General features: G+C 53.6%; 1 protein-coding gene across 1 annotated transcript in view; it reads right to left on the bottom strand.

Annotated features, from left to right (window-relative positions):
* The window catches only part of HR (HR lysine demethylase and nuclear receptor corepressor), a 53,094-nt gene that overhangs the window by 10,798 nt on the left and 26,728 nt on the right, over positions 1-15,568 (bottom strand). The window contains 4 exon segments of the mRNA XM_075062766.1: positions 1,027-1,256; positions 3,738-3,933; positions 6,435-7,503; positions 10,320-11,351. Of these exon segments, the coding sequence (XP_074918867.1) occupies positions 1,027-1,256; positions 3,738-3,933; positions 6,435-7,503; positions 10,320-11,351 (2,527 nt within the window).

The raw sequence follows: 15,568 nt of genomic DNA, 5'->3' as shown, positions 1-15,568 counted from the left end.
GGGGAACCCAGGCTGATAGTAGCCTCAATACTATCTGGTGGCAGCGAAATAAGATCCAAGCTGGGTATAAGCTTGGGGAGGTTCACAGTAAGCACCCAGATTTTGTACGCTAATGTCCAGATTTGGGACAGAGTTTACCACCGGTGTAAATCCAGAGGCAGCCCCCGGCCCCCAGTGGCTCCAATGCAGAATCTGATTGGATGCTCTGGAGACAGCCAGCAGAGGGGACGGGGCAGCTGTGGCTCCCTTCTGCAGGCACAAACCAACCTGAGCCACGTGGGCTGTGAGTGACCGCGGCGCGAGACCCAGGGCAGAGAAACCCCCTTGTCAGCACAACCCTTCGGGAAATGGACTGAGCTGAGAAACCTCTCGCTCCATCGGACTCACGGGGCCCCACTGGGCCCTGCATTGCCACTTGTGGGGTCACTGGGCACGTCTGCATGGTTATCAGGAGGAGTGACTGCTGCCTGCGTAATGCACCGGAGCTGCCTTTGATCTAGCTTGATCCAAGCTGGCCTGAGGAACGATAGCAGTGAAGTTGTGGCTGCTCGAGTGGGTCTGCAGGCTACTGCTGTGTACCCAGGACCCCGAGTGCAGACTCAAGGAGCCACGACCCATGCTGCTGCGGTTTCTCTGCTCGTTTTCAAACTAGCAAGATTAAAACCATCTGAGGCACATCTATACATGCTGTAATCACACCTTCCAGTTGCAATGCAGAGACACAGTCACCTGCAACCTAGCCTGGCCTGCCTCTTCCTTCTCTGGCCCCCAGCTTCGCACCAGGGTGAGTTCACCATTCGCACAGAGCTTCTCCTGACTCTCACCAGGGCCAGTGACAGAATGATCAATCCCAGAATCACTATTCCCGGCTCACATTTCACACCCTCTTTGCCTGGGGGTAAGCGGTGACCCCAGGCACAGGAGTGTCTAGCCTCCGTGGAATTCAAACCCAGGGTGTCACACGCTGCAGTAGGTGAGCACCTCCATGACCCAAAGTGGTCCCCAGCACCGTTGTTTCCAACTTACTTTCATTTTCCCCTTGCGCCCACAGCCAAGCCTCTCTGTCTCTCCTGATGGCCTCACAGAACTGGTCCCCCAGGACGGAGAGGAGATACTTGGCGAGGCTGAGGCTGGTGCTGATGTCCTGGGCCCTTCTCTCTCTGCTGGAGATCCTCAGGCATAAGCTCTCGCCCTCAGCTTCATCCAGCGTGGAAAATCCATCCACGCTCAGCTCTCCACTATCACAGAACGCCAGCCTAAAAGCAGCACAGAGAGAACTCAGCTATGGTCACAGCAAAGAGAATATTATGAAGTCAGAGAATCCAGAAGCTGCTAGGCCAGCTACCTGTGGCTAGCAGGCAGGCAGCAGGGCCTTAGAGTTCCAGGGCCAGGTTTCCTGAAGGGCTAAAGCTCCAGAGCCCATAATCTCAACTCAAACTTCCCAGATTAGAAAGCCAGAAGGGACCACTGTGATCATCTAGCCTGAGCTGCAGAACACAGGCCCAAGAATTTCCCTGAATTAAACTCCTCATTGAACGTGAGCAGATCTATTAGGAAAACATCCAGTCTTGATTCTAAAACTGCCAGCAATGGAGAATCTGCCACAGCTCTCGGTAACTTGTTCCAATGGTTAATTACCCTCACTATTAAAAATGTGAGCCTTATCTCTAGTCTCAATTTGTCTCACTTCAGTTCCCAGGCATAGGCTCCGGTTATACCTTTTTCTGCATGACTGAAGGGCCCTCTCTTACCAAATATGTGTTCCCCAGATAAATACTTATAAACCAGGGGTCAGCAAGCTTTGAGAATTGGTGTGCCGAGTCTTCATTTATTCACTCTAATTTAAGTTCTCGCGTGCCAGTCATACATTTTAACATTTCTAGAAGGCCTCTTTCTATGTCTATAATATATAACTAAACTATTGTTGTATGTAAAGTAAAAAGGGTTTTAAAATGTTTAAAAAGCTTCATTTAAAATTAAATTAAAATGCAGACCCCCCCCCCAGACCAATGGCCAGGATCTGGGCAGTGCGAGTGCCACTGAAAATCAGCTCGCGTGCCTCCTTCAGCACGTGTGCCATAGGTTGCCTACCCCTGTTATAAACTATGATCAAGTCATCTCTTAGCCATCTCTTAGCTAAGCTAAACTGATTGGGCTCCTGGCGTCTATCACAATAAGGCGTTTCCCAATCCTTTCATTCAGTGGTGCCACCGAAACCTTGTGTGGGCCAAAGAGATTCTACATATTTTGATAAGATTTGAAGTCACCTGTATTGATTTATATTTTAAGTTCAGCTTGTTTCCTAGGTATTTAGATAGAAACAACCTATGTCCAGTATTGTCTATTTACACACTTATGTAAACTAAACTGTTGTAAACATGATGACAAAACGCTAATTACTCGGCCCTATGCAATGCTCTGGTGGGCCACGTACGGCCCACGGGATGTAGGTTGGGCACCCCTGCTAATTGTTCCCATGGCTCTTTTCTAAATCCTCTCCAATTTATCAACATTCTTCTTGAATTGTGGGCACCAGAACAGGACACAGGATTCCAGCAGCAGTCACACAAATATCAAACAGAGTCTGATAAAATAACCTCCTTCCACCTACTGGACATTCTCCTGATTATACATCCCAAGGGTTGCATTAGTCCTTTTGGCCACAGGGTCACACTGAGAGCTCACATTCAGCTATTATCTACCATGACCCCCACGGATTTTTCAGAGTCACTACTTCCCCCAAACAGTCCCCAACAGAACTGGCATCCGGTTAGAGCATTGGGGTGAACACACTGACTAACAAACAACACCATCCAATCTTTAATACACCCACTGGCAAAGGACACTCTTCAGACAGAGCAGCAGCCCTTACTGTATCAACCGCACCCCTCCTGGTTTTGGCTGGAGGGCTCCCGTTCAAATACCAGTTAAGCTCAGCCCCATTAGGCTGTGAGATCTCCTGTGGTGGCAGGTGCATAAGGCTATACAGAAGGGAAGGCTGTTGCCGTCTTTGAGGTACAAGGGGGTACTGCCCCCTTTTCCCTGCCTTCTGCAGTGGTTTGACAGTGTCTGTGATTGCAGCCAACTCTAGTGGTCTGCACGTGCAGTGTGTCAGTCCAGCACAACCTTTTATTACTTGTCATTGCATTTTATGTCAGTTTCTCAAAAGCAGGGACAGGAGGTGACAGACAGGAATGCAGCAGCGTGGAATGGAAGTGGAGAGGAGCTGGGATGGGATGAGCATTATTTGTGTTACCATGGTACTTAGGAGCCCCAGGCATGGACCAGGACCCCATGGTGTGAGGTGCTGTGCAAACACAGAACAAAAAGCTGTCCCTGTCCCAAAGACTTTGCAATCTAAAGGCAGGATGGTGCCCTACGTCAGATCCTCCAGGTTATTTCACATTCTTGTTTTAAGTGTCCAAGCAATGCGATTCCCACCCTATCCCTGGAGAGCAGACTCCGCTGCCCAGCTGATCTCACTGTTCGGAAGCTCTTCCTGATATCCCAACCTAGTGTCTCCTTTTGTAATTTAAGACTCGCTTCTGCCCTCTGCCTCCTGAGGGCTGAAGGATTGAGCCAATGCCCTGTGTGGGAGAGCCGCTGCCAATAGCAGCCCAGGCTCTCCTAATTCACAGCACAGGCTCCCCCCCAAGACTCGTTATCTTGCAGGCCCCGGGGGTGCCACTTCTCAGTGCAACAGGAGAACTGAAGAGGACAGTCGCATGTGTGCTTACCTTCGGAAATGCAGGAGCCTACAGAAGGTTTCCACAGGTTCTTCCTCCTCCTCTCGGAGCACTGCGCCCGTCCCATCCTTGGAGGCACAAGCACAACACCTCTCAATGCAGTCAGGGAGGGCCACACATGGAACACTCTGTAGGTATCGCTTCTCCTTCTGCTCTCCAGCATCCTCTCCGTTGCAACTCAGAAGCCCTGGGGAAACAACGTGAGGTTGAGCAACTGCTATGAAGACACCGGCCAAGATTCCTCACGAAGGTCCTTGCACACCTCGTCTTGGGGGATGCACCAGAAAGACAGCCTAGCAGACTAGTGCAGTGTCACCACGTGAACTTATGGAACCCCAGAAGGCAGCAGAATGTCTGATCACGTCTGAATCATTCCCCAGCAACACCCGAGCCTAATTCCGCCCCATCTCCTACCAGACCTTCTCCTGCTCTCCGGCCAAGCTCCCCTCATTCCCTGCCACTGAGGAGAGTGAGTAAATCAGGAAAGATGACAAGGCAAAATGAACAAGCCTCACAAGAGATGAGCTTGGCCCAGCGAGGCTGAGATCCCCTGGAGGTGTCAGAGAGACAGAGAGAGAGAGAGAGAGGTGTGGCTGCACAGAGGGTGGAAGGTGGGGTGGAGAGGTAGGTCACTCAAGGCAATGGATGAATCCAGGGGACCAAACAAGATCCTGTGGCCTCTGACACTAGCTCCCTCCCCCTGCCTCCCATTGGCTTCTGCAGCTCTGTCCTCTTCCATATCCTTGAGGCCAGGGGCGGCTCTAGCTTTTTTGCTACCCCAAGCACGGCAGGCAGGCTGCCTTTGGTGATGCACCTCTGGAAGGTCCCCGGTCCCACGGATTCAGCAGCGTGTGTGCAGGAGGTCCACCGGTCCCACGACTTCGGCATACCTGCTGCTGAATTGCCGCCAAATCCGCAGGACTGGTGGACCTCCCACAGGCAAGCCGCCGAAGGCTGCCTGACTGCCGCCCTCGCAGGGACCAGCAGGGTGACCCACAGATTGCTGTCCCAGGCACGCGGTTGGAGCGCTGGTGCCTGGAGCCGCCGTTGCTTGAGGCATCTCACTGGCTCCCATACATTGAGCGTCAGATTCAAACTGGCCATCTTTCCTGGCCTTACTTCATTCATGTCTGCTGTCATCTCTGACTTGGTCTCCTTTCACATTCGCTTCCCTGCTCCCTTGACCTTCACTGATGAGCCAACTTTAATGTCCCTTCTCTGTCCTCTTCACAAAGGCATCTTCCCCCCTTCTTTTATGCTGCCTCTTAAGCCGGGTTCTCATTTGACAGCGAGTTTTGCAATATTTGGTCCCCCCCGCACCCCCAGCTCCAGAAGTCAAGTGATTACAGGAGAACGTCAGCTTGCATTTAAAACAAAAAACACACAGTAGCTTTCTAGCCCTTGTGGTGGGGGAGAAAAGCTTGAGAACATGACCTGAGCATGACCCTAAAGGCTCCAGAACCAGAAAGCAAAGAAAAAGCACCCCAAAATAATTATCTGTAAATCATTTCATGATTTTGGGGGGCCCTATTCATGATTGCTGAATGCTTGGAGTTGGCAACATGCTGGGAGTTGCACTTGGAATGCTGTCCATGACTTCCCACCCCACCCCGCAGCAGTCCCCACACCGTATTCAAGTCCCTCCAAGAACCACTAGACTGTGTCCGTCCCTTACTGAGTAACCACATGATTACTCTTATTTAATACCTGCGTTGCCACTCACGATCGGTGCCCCCATGTGCTGGGTGCTGCACAAACACCCAGGAAAACGTAGCCCCCTGCCCCAAAGAACTTGTGCTTATTGTCCCCCTCACCTTCCCTCACAACCTAGCCTTTTAATGTCATGCTCGTATTGCATCATGTTATTTGCCTTGTATGCTCTACAGGGCAGGGACCCCATCTGAATGGGTTTGGAAGGCTGTCTCCCATGTAGAGGAGGAGAGGAGAGGGCCATGGAGGGAGCCATGGGACTCTGACAGCAGGAAACACTAGAGAGGAGTTCCCCAGTCCTGCACGCTCCAAGCCCAGCCGTTTTCTAAAGCATTTGAGCTGCTGTGAAAAGGAAGGAGACCTGGGGAGACATCTTAGCCCCCCCACCCCCACCAGGCACTATGAGCAAGGATTTAGGGACAAAGTCCCACCTCCTTCTCTCCTGGCTCCCTCCATAACCGAAGAGCAAAGTCAAAGCAATTGCACATCATGGGCTTTGCTCTTGTCTGACTGTCTGTCTGTGCCTTAGCGCACACACGTGTGTATTTACAAGTATGCATGCATATTTTTCATGGACGTCTATCTTGCTGGGGTGTGTCATTGCATTCTTGTGTACCTGCTTGTGTGTGTATGTTTGCATGTCTGCATTTGCACAAGTGTTTCTCAAGAACCAAAGAATGGAAATTGAACTGTATCCTTCATCCACCCACCCACACTGTCACCGTCGAATCTGAACGTCTCCAGCCCAATGGAAGTTACCGTAGAACATAACTAGCCTATGCCAATGCTCTGTGCTGGAGTCACTGCTCTGGCCCGCGGACCAGACCAGTTAGCAAAGGCTGTTCAAGCTCCTGCTCTGCAGGGGCGTCTTATGCAAGGATGGGGCAGCTGCAGAGCAAGAATAGGCCCCACACCACCACGACTCTGGCCTAGCATCCCCATTTGTCTGCTTGGCTACATAGGTTCCATGCTTCTTACCTCCCTCTCCTGCATCTGCTTTCTTTCCCATTGCTGGGAGCACCTCCCTCTGCTCTGGGGCCTCACAATCCTTCCTTGTGGGATTCAGCGTCTCCTCCTCTGCTACCTTTGAGCTCTGCTTTGCTAAGTAGCTACCCCTGCCCACGCATGGGCTCCAGAGATCCTCCCCAGAGACATGGCTGTGAGGCCGCTTAGCTGTCCGTTTGCCAGATCGGTCTGCTTCTTCGGCACTCTCCTGGCCTTCCCTCTTTAAAGCTTTGAACCTTAGAGGTAAACCCTCTTTGATCTGACCAGGAGCCCCTTTGTCCCCGAGGCAGCTAGCAGGGCATCTGAACTGCTCCGAGTGCCTGGTCAGCCAGGTCTTCTTCAGCTTGGTGTGGTGATTGGTGGGAGGGCAGGGCAGCAGGGAGGAAACCTTGCCCCGCTGGATGCCATGTCCTCCCAAGGCTCCATCTACGTCTCGGTATGGCCCAGGCATCTCATTTCTGGTGCCAAAGGAGTTGACAGCGTTGCAGCTTGCCCCCTGGCACCTCTTGCAGCATCTCAGGGGACAGTCCCAAGGAGAACATTTGCAGGAGAGAGAATGAGCTGGAAGTACCTCCATCCCAGATCGGAGCTCTACTTTGGAAAGGGCAGGAGGTTGGGCTCTGTCCATGAGCGAAGAGGATTCCTGCAGCACCACAGGGGAGCCAGGCTTCAGGCTTTGGTACATGAGGCTTTCGTCTTTGGACTCAGAGGGCCTGGCCGGTGCTTTGCTGAGAGGATAATCCAGAATCAGGAGCCGGCTGGACCACAAACTCTCTGCCTGCTTGTGCTGTAGGTAGAACAGTGGCTGATCTATTTGGCCATGGTTGTTAGGAAGGGTTTGGTCACTGGGAGGGGCCAGTGTCATGCACCCCCTCTGCTCAGCTCCCTTCCACGTGGGCTCCACATAGGTCACCTCCATCTCGCTCTTTCCATCTCGCTTCACCTTCCCCGCCTCGTACTGGCAAGGCTGCACCCAGTCGGGCACAGGGGCCAGGTCCTTTCCTGTGTGGGGAAAGCCAGGATCCTTCTTCTGGTAAAACTCCTAGAAGTGAAACAGCAAAGCACTGAGTGGAGTTAGTGGGGAGGGGGGAATTTTAGGGGGAGATGAGTGAGGGGAGCAAGTGTGTTTGGGGGAACAAGCGCAGGCCCAGAGGGCACACCTGCCATACTAACACTCGGACTTGTGCTTAGAGCACTGGGCCAGGAATCAGGATATGCAGCTATGCCCCAGACTCCATGTGAGCCTGGGCAAGTCTCACAAGTCAGGCCTTGCAGACGCGCTTTGCTCCCACAACTTATTTTAGGTTCTTAAATGGGAGCAGCTGGTTTCTGAGCTCTTTAGGAAATCTGGCCCCTAGCCGCTCTGTGTCTCAGCTTCCCCACTAGTAAAATGGAGATAATACTCCTTCCTTTCTCCCTCCCTGTGTGTCTGGACTGTTTGGATTATAAATTCTCTAGGGCAGGCACTGTCTCTTACCCCATGTCTGTACACCACCCAGCACAACGGGGGGGCTACTGGAATATGAATAAATAATACTAAACCCCTGCTTAGGTTAAACCTTCACTGACTGAGAAAAGAATGAGACAGAGCTTCAGGCTTTCCCTGGCACATAAGCAGAGCTTTTCATTTCCCCAGTGCTTCGCCATCCTTGACTGACTAATCCTCGTAGCCCCCTGGCGAGACAGGTCAGTGACATCATTAACCCAGGACTCACTTGAGGCAGCAGAGCGGAGTCCAAACCCGGGAGCTGCCGTTCTTGGATGGCGTCCGTGTCCTGTCCCAATGCCAGACACGGCCTCTCACAACTGCCACAGAAGCACTGCAGGAGTAGGCTTGAGCGTCCTTGCCTCTGTCCCCATTAGCACGACTCAGACAAGCGCCACAAATTCACCCTCGGTCTGCATCAAGCCAGCAGGCTGAAGGGACATAGCCTATCACCACTACACACTGTCCCGTCTCTCACTTCTGATCTACCAACAGTATCACTTTTTAGGGATCTCCTCTTGGGCTCCCCGCAGTCAGACGGGGAACCCTGGAGACCATGCGCACTCACTTCCTCAAAATGCTCGCATCTTGTCTGGGACGCCTCTAGCACTCCAGTGTCGGAGGGTCTGTCTCCACTGCACACTAAGCCGAGGCTCTGACTCAAGCTTGAGCCCAAACCCCATTCCTAGCCACACACAGATGAGTCTGACTTAGGGCAACAAGGACTCCGGACCAGGGTCCTAGGACCTGTTGGGACTGGGGACCAAGGCCTGTCATTTTGCAGTGTGGATGCAGCTCAAGCCGCAGACCCAAATCCGAAGGTCTGTGTAGTGCAGTATGGATCCATTAGCGCAGCTGTGAGACCCGGGTCTGGCGATTGGAAGTCCAGAGTTTACAATTCACAGTGGATGCTCACACATTGGAAACACCAAGTCCACAAACCTGGGTCTCACAGACCGGTGTGTGTGGTGTAGAGGGGTCGGCATCAAGACAAATGTTCTGGGATAGTGGGTCCCAACCTTTTCAAGCACCTGCACCTGGCTAAGGATCCAACTCCCCACACTAGAGAGGGGGGCCAAGAGCACCAGCCGGAAAAGCAGAAGCACTAGCACTGGCGTGTGGTGGGACATCACTGGTCTGCAGCCTCCAGCAACAGCATTTCCCCATAAATGAAAATTCAGCCAGGCCCAGCACCTGGGCATGAGCCTGAATCACTCTCTCTAACAGGCACCTCTACCCACCATCTGTTCAAGGCCTGGCCTCGTCACAACTGGGGGGAGATCCAGTGACAACAGGCAGATATTCCCCAGGAATAGCCTGCAAACTAACAGCTGCATTCATATTCAAAAGTGACTGGATGGCTGCTACTCTTGGGGAGACATCCTAGGCGATGGCGTTTAACCCTCTCTAGTTTTGTTCCTTGCTCAGCACAACATGCTGCTTGGCTGATCCTGGGTGCTTGAGTGGCTGGTTGAATTAAGCCCCTGGCTGCTCCCTATGCAGCTCCCCAGCAAGAGAGTCCAGAGCCAGTTGGGCTAGCACAGAGGAGACTATTCCTGATGGAAAACCCTGGTTCTGGGTCCTAGTTAATGGGGTATGTTGTCCATTTGATCTCAGACACGTATCCCTGGTTGCCTCCTACCTAGCGGTGCCTGTAAGGATCTTCCTGATTCATCCTCTGAATACAAAAGCATCCAGAGTTCAGCTGCAGCAGAGGTCTAATGCCCACGCATAGGTCTGTCTCTTCCTCTGCCATGTCACCTGGCTCCACACTCCCCTTTCTGCATGTGCTTTTGCATGAATGGTTGGGCTCATTTCTAGCAAGAGATCAGTCCAATGGCAGGTCAAAGAGCAGGTCTGCAATTCACTCCTGAGCTTGGACATCCCCGCTGGGACCTTGTCCACTGCTGACCTTCAGCCCCAGGACATGAGACGTCTCCAATACCCCTCCCAAAGAGCATGCAATAGATTGTGGAATTGAGGGTGCTTAGTAGGATAGACTCAAGGTTAAGGAACTGGGCTGGGATTTAAAGGGCCATAAAACCAATTCCTGACTCTGCCACAGACTCTCTGAGGCACCTTGGGTGAGTCATAATCGCTCTGCTCCTCAGTTTTCCCATCTGTGAAATGGGAATAACCATACTTTCCCTGCCTGTCTTGTCTAGTTAGACTGGAAGGTCTCTGGGGCAGGTACTATTTCTTGTTGCCAGATGTTCAAAAGAGCTCAGCGTCCAACAGCATTGTACTCCGTGATGCTGCTGGCCACTAGTGTGTGTTTGTACAGCACCTAGCACACTGCTCTCAGCTGGGGCCTCTCTCCCGGTGCCACTGTAACACAAAGAGCAATAGCTGTATAGACTCCAAGCACTTACCTTGCTACCTGAGCTAGGGCAGGTTTCAAAAGCAGACGGGGTCTTTGTTCTTGGATGGGGTGCCAGGTACACCGGCTGGATCCATGTGTGCGGGTAAGGTACCTGATGCCAATCTGGGTCAGTGTACTTGGCCTCTTCCAAGACAGAGGGGGAGTCCTGGGGCTGGCCACCCAGGGCTAGGCTGGCCAAGCTATTGCCATAGGCAGACTCAGCTGGAGTGCTTGCTGATCTGATGGAGGAAGCCAAGAAGGGGTTCCTCTCTGCCAGCTTGGCCTCCATCAGGAAGCGGCAGTGGGTGTTCAGGCGGTGGAAGGAAGGGGGATCGCCCACGCTGTCCCCAGAGGGACTGGCGGAGTGGAGGGAGTCTTGCTCAGATAGCCAGTACAGTTTGCCAGTGGCAGCTGGTCTTTGGTTTTCCAGCCCAGATAACGGCAGGGGGTAATTGTGGTAAGCGTGGCTGTACAGAGCCAGCTGGCTGGCCAGCATGGCCTCTGTCCACATAGGGCCAGGCCTGTCTTTATTCTGCTCCGCCCAGCTGATATTTACCTCCCCATTCTTGGGCTCGGAGTGGAGCTGGAACTCAGGTGTCTCCTTCAGTTGCATCCTCCTGAGAAGCTGGTGCCTGGCCTCCATGTGCTTAGAGAAATCTGCTTCAATGGCAGGATGGTACGGAGAGTCCGGTGCTGTCTCCAGCCCCCCGAGGGTCTCTCGGCCCCATCTCAGACACGGAGAGAACTCCTTCGCCCTCTCAGCATGCTTCCACAAAGAGGCCTTCTCCCCAGGGCCCAGCGCTGAGTCAGGCCCAGGCCCGCAGCTCAGGTCCACCCCATCCCGACAGCTCTTGGAAGGGATCCCCAGTGCCACACTTCCGCTCCTGCGTATGGCTCCGACCACCGTCTCTAGCACCTGGGTTTCTTGGGCTACTCCCTGAGGTCTCCTCCAGCTCGGCGCTGCCTCCCCGTTCTTGACGTCACTTTCCATGGTTTGTTCCCCGGCATATGATGCTGACTGTCCTCCCAGGTGCACCGTACCCTGTTGGCGAACAAAATTCAGCATGAGGATGGCAGGGAGTGGTGTTGGGCTAGGTTTGGGACTCGGCATGCAGCAGACACCGAAGGTTTCCACAGCTACTAATGACCTAGAAGAGGATGTGGGTTTGGGATAGGGGGCTGGCTTATATTCTAGATCCACTCAGGATCTTGCAGGGAGCTTCTCCCCTCGCCTGCGGGAGCGCATCACATTGCAGTTTTGATAACGGTCTCCCAAAACCACAGGCTTCATGCTAATTTCTTCCTCCTTTCACCCCTTTGACAATGGCTCTGTAATATAAATCCCTCAGCTTTCTAGCAGGGATGGGTCTGATTCCGACTCCCAGATCCAACACCCCCAAAACCTGGTGAAGTTCAGATCCAGAACTGAACTGTGCAACTCTGGCCCATGTCTGATTTCTAGTGGATTCTCTGCTCAACCTCCCAACTTCCTCTCCAACCTGCCCCCTCCCAGGGACCCGTCATCTCCATGGGGGGGTGGGGAGGAGAGTCCATCTGTCCTCTTCCCTGTCCTGCGTAGGGAATGCATTTGAATTGCTGTGCTATGCCAGGGTGAAATGTTCTGTAACCTCCCCATGCTGAAACTGAAGCTCCCTTGACAGCAGATTGTATAACACGCTGGGCAGCTCTCCATGGAGACACACACACACACACACACTTACACACGGCCCCACCCTACCACCCCAGGGCATGTGTACACACCACCCTCTGCAGCACAAACACCATCCACACAGCACCAGGGAGTGTCCTCTGCACAGAGCACAAAGCGTCCCATGCACTGCCTGCACCCTCAGAAGCAAGCAGTGCAGTCCTCTGTGGAGCTCATGACCTTGGGGACCATGCACCACCTCACCCAGATAGCAGGTTCTTTACCTCTGCCCTTTGAGAACAGTGGGATGTGGCCTTAAACTGTAGGACAGCAAACAGAGCTGAAAGGAGCTCTGCTGGGGTCCATGTGAATGGAGCACCATCCCCATCACTGATGGGTTCCCCATGGGAAGCAGGACAGGGAGCCATGAGCCACGCAGGCAGGAATAAATAGCATGCACTTGTTCCCCCCTCCAGATCTCAGCGCACTTTACTTACACATGCAGCTAAACTAGAGCAACATTCAGAGATGAGGAAACTGAGGCAGAGAGAGTCAGTAGCTTGCAGAACCTAGGACTCCTGAGTCACAGGACTCAGCTCCAATCAGCTCACACTCTCCTCCCTGAGCTGGGAACTGAACCCAGGAATCCTCGCTCTCGCCGCCCTGCTCCAACAATGACACCACACCCCCTTGCCCGAGTTGGAAAGAGACGCCAGCAGTCCTGATTCAAAGCATCCTGCTCCCACTACTAGACCCAGCTCCCTCCCTGAGCTGGGAATAAAGCCCATTTCTCCTGACTCACAGCTTCAAGTTCTAACCACAAGACTATGATGCCACCTCTGAGATTCAGCCCAGCAGCTAGGGAGGCAAGTGGGAGGACAAGGAAGGTTAGAGAGGACACAGAAGTCTCCCCACGACACTCCTTAGCCCTTCCACCGGCCCTAGCAACAGGATGCATGGGGGGAAGAGGAGGTATTGTGTTGAGTTGCAGAGAGCCATACAAACATTGCAGCATGAGCTGCTGATACACGTTGCAATACTAATGTAGCATTTATAGAGCACTCTGTAGCCATTATCTAATTAATCCTCCGTACTCGCCTCCTAGAGAAGACAAACCTCTGCACTTCAATAGGATCTAAAAAGGCTTTACAAACATTCATTTATGCATCCCTGTGAGGTCAGTATCATTAGCTGGGAATGGGGAAACTGAGGAAACAGAGCAATGTGATTTGGTAGAGCTGGGAACAGAAACCATAAATCCTGACTCGTAGCCCCCCCGCTCTAATCACTAGACAACACACTTTCTCAAAGGTGGGAACAGAACCCAGGAACCTTGGCTCCCAACCCCTTGCTCTTTGCTGACCAACTTACAACGCTTTAAGTATGTTGTTGCATTTATTAACTGGTGATGCTCCATGCGAGATTGTCCCCGGAGCACAGGCAGAGAAAGAAGGACCAACTGAGCTCAGAAGACTCCCTCCTGGGCTCCCAGAGCTCAGCCCCACGGCATGAACTGCCAGAGAGCTGACATGCATGAATAACCCAAGTCCTGAGAGCATGAGGCATCAGTCAGCTGGCCAGGAGCCATGGGGCTGAGGGGATTGGAGGAAAGGAGCTGGAGAAAGCATTTTGCTGAAGCAGGAAGTTGTACACACATGATTCACCCAGGCCCCCATTATCCCAGGCCAGCTCTCTGCGCACAGACACAGCATTGATACCACTGGTTCACTTCTGTAGCATCTCTGGTCCCAAAGGACCCTACTGGCACTGAGCAGCTCCGCAGTGACTGGATCCACCCCCACTGGCATGGAGAGAGGCAGATTCCAACTCCCTGTGCCAGCGAGTCCGTATGCCCCACCCAGGTATTCACCCGCGGGCGAAGGCTGCTGGTGTTTCCCAGAGGTGGGTGTTACACTAGGGAAGAGCAGCTCCAGAGTGTGCTGTGAGCGCCAGAGGGGCCCTGCCAATAGAAAGTCCCCAGGAGATGTACTTCACCAAGGGTCCCTGCCACACTCCCCTTCCCTCTCCAGAGTTACCTGTTCTGGGACTGCACCAGCTGCCAGTGGCACCCTCTGGCAGAGGAGGGGCTGCAGCACCTGGGCCTGCCACAACCCCACAGCCCCCAAGCTGCCTTGCTCCCCCAGGCCCAGTGTGGACACGGGTGAAGCTTCAGAAACCACGTGACAGAAGCCAGAGAAACAGAGGGGTGAATGTAACTTCATGTCTGCAGCAGCTAGTGAAATGCAGCCACCTCTAGGGCATGAGGCAGCAGTTGTCTAACCGCTCACATTGGCAAAAGGTGGTCCCCCAGGCTGGGGAACCGAGTGAGAGAGGCTGACAGCAATACCCGCAGGTCCGTCTGTGCTGTCCCTTCACTCACATTCAGTCTGGGCCATTCTGCCCTGGTGAGATTCCTGCCATGCCCTGCGATCACAAGGCGATCAAAGTTCTGTTCCAGTCGCTGTTGTCACACGGGGGGCGGGGGGGTGCCTCTGCCAGGGGAGGAAAGTACTGTACATCTCTGACCTGCTCGTCGTCTGCAGCGAGTGCTTACACAGCTGGCGCCTAGCCGGCTTGGCACAGACCTGCAGCCTGTGCTCAACTGTCTCTGCACGGTGTCAGAGCCCGGGAGGCGATCGCACTGGCATAAGCGTCAGCCAGCCCCATTCAGCAGGGACAGCCCTTAGCATTGCCTCCTATTCTTGCCCTCCACAGAGCCCCCTTGTCCAATGGAGTTAAAAGGAGGTGGCGGGGTGTGAGAGAGAGGAATCTCACATGAGCGTGTGGGGGGCTCTTCTGGGGGAACAAGGCAGGGCAAAGCTGGGTTGGATCCCCTGTGCCATGGGTGGAATGGGTTTGGGGGAGAATGGGTTAGCGGGACCCCTGTGGCTGCCTAGACAGGAGCATACTGCAGCAACCCCAGGGTCTCAGCAGAAGCCAGAGTAAGGAGGACAGCTCTGTGACGAACTGGGACTGTTCCTAATGTTTGCTCTGAATACTGTGTTGGTGCCTCAGTGTCCCCTAGGCAGTTCTTAAGTATCTGGCAGAGCAAAGGGCCAGTGCACCTAATGCCTGGCACTCTGTATCCTAGCAACTGATGGCCTGAGCCCCTCCTCTGCAAAGGTGCCAACTGCAGGTGTTGGAGACAAAGGGATCAGGTGACCTCCTGGCCCGGGAAAGGAGCGGAGCAGAGAGGAGGGGCTGGAGGGGTTGGTTAGTCTGGAGCTACCTGGGGATAAGGAGTGAAGTGCAGACCTAGGGGTCTGGCTCACTGCCCCCCAGAATGGACCCGGCCGAGGGGTCTGGTTCGCTGTATCTACAAGCTCTGTTTTAGACCCTGTTCCTGTCATCGAATAAACCTCTGTTTTGCTGGCTGAGAGTCACGTCTGACTGCAAAGTGGGGGTGCAGAACCCTGTGGCTTCCCCAGGACCCCGCCTGGGTGGGCTCGCTGTGGGAAGCACACGGAGGGGCAGAGGATGCTGAATGCTCCAAGGAGAGACCCAGGAGGTGAAGACGTGTGAGCTTCTTGCCCTGAACAAGTCTGCTCCAAGGGAGAGGAGACTCCCCAAAGTCCTGCCTGGCTTTGTGGGGAGCAGTTCCAGAGCATCGC

This window comes from Chelonoidis abingdonii, chromosome 2 (assembly GCF_003597395.2).
Source record: "Chelonoidis abingdonii isolate Lonesome George chromosome 2, CheloAbing_2.0, whole genome shotgun sequence".
NCBI lineage: Eukaryota > Metazoa > Chordata > Testudines > Testudinidae > Chelonoidis > Chelonoidis abingdonii.
The sequence above is the reverse complement of the archived record's forward strand: the minus strand, read 5'-3'. Positions and strand labels throughout refer to the sequence as shown.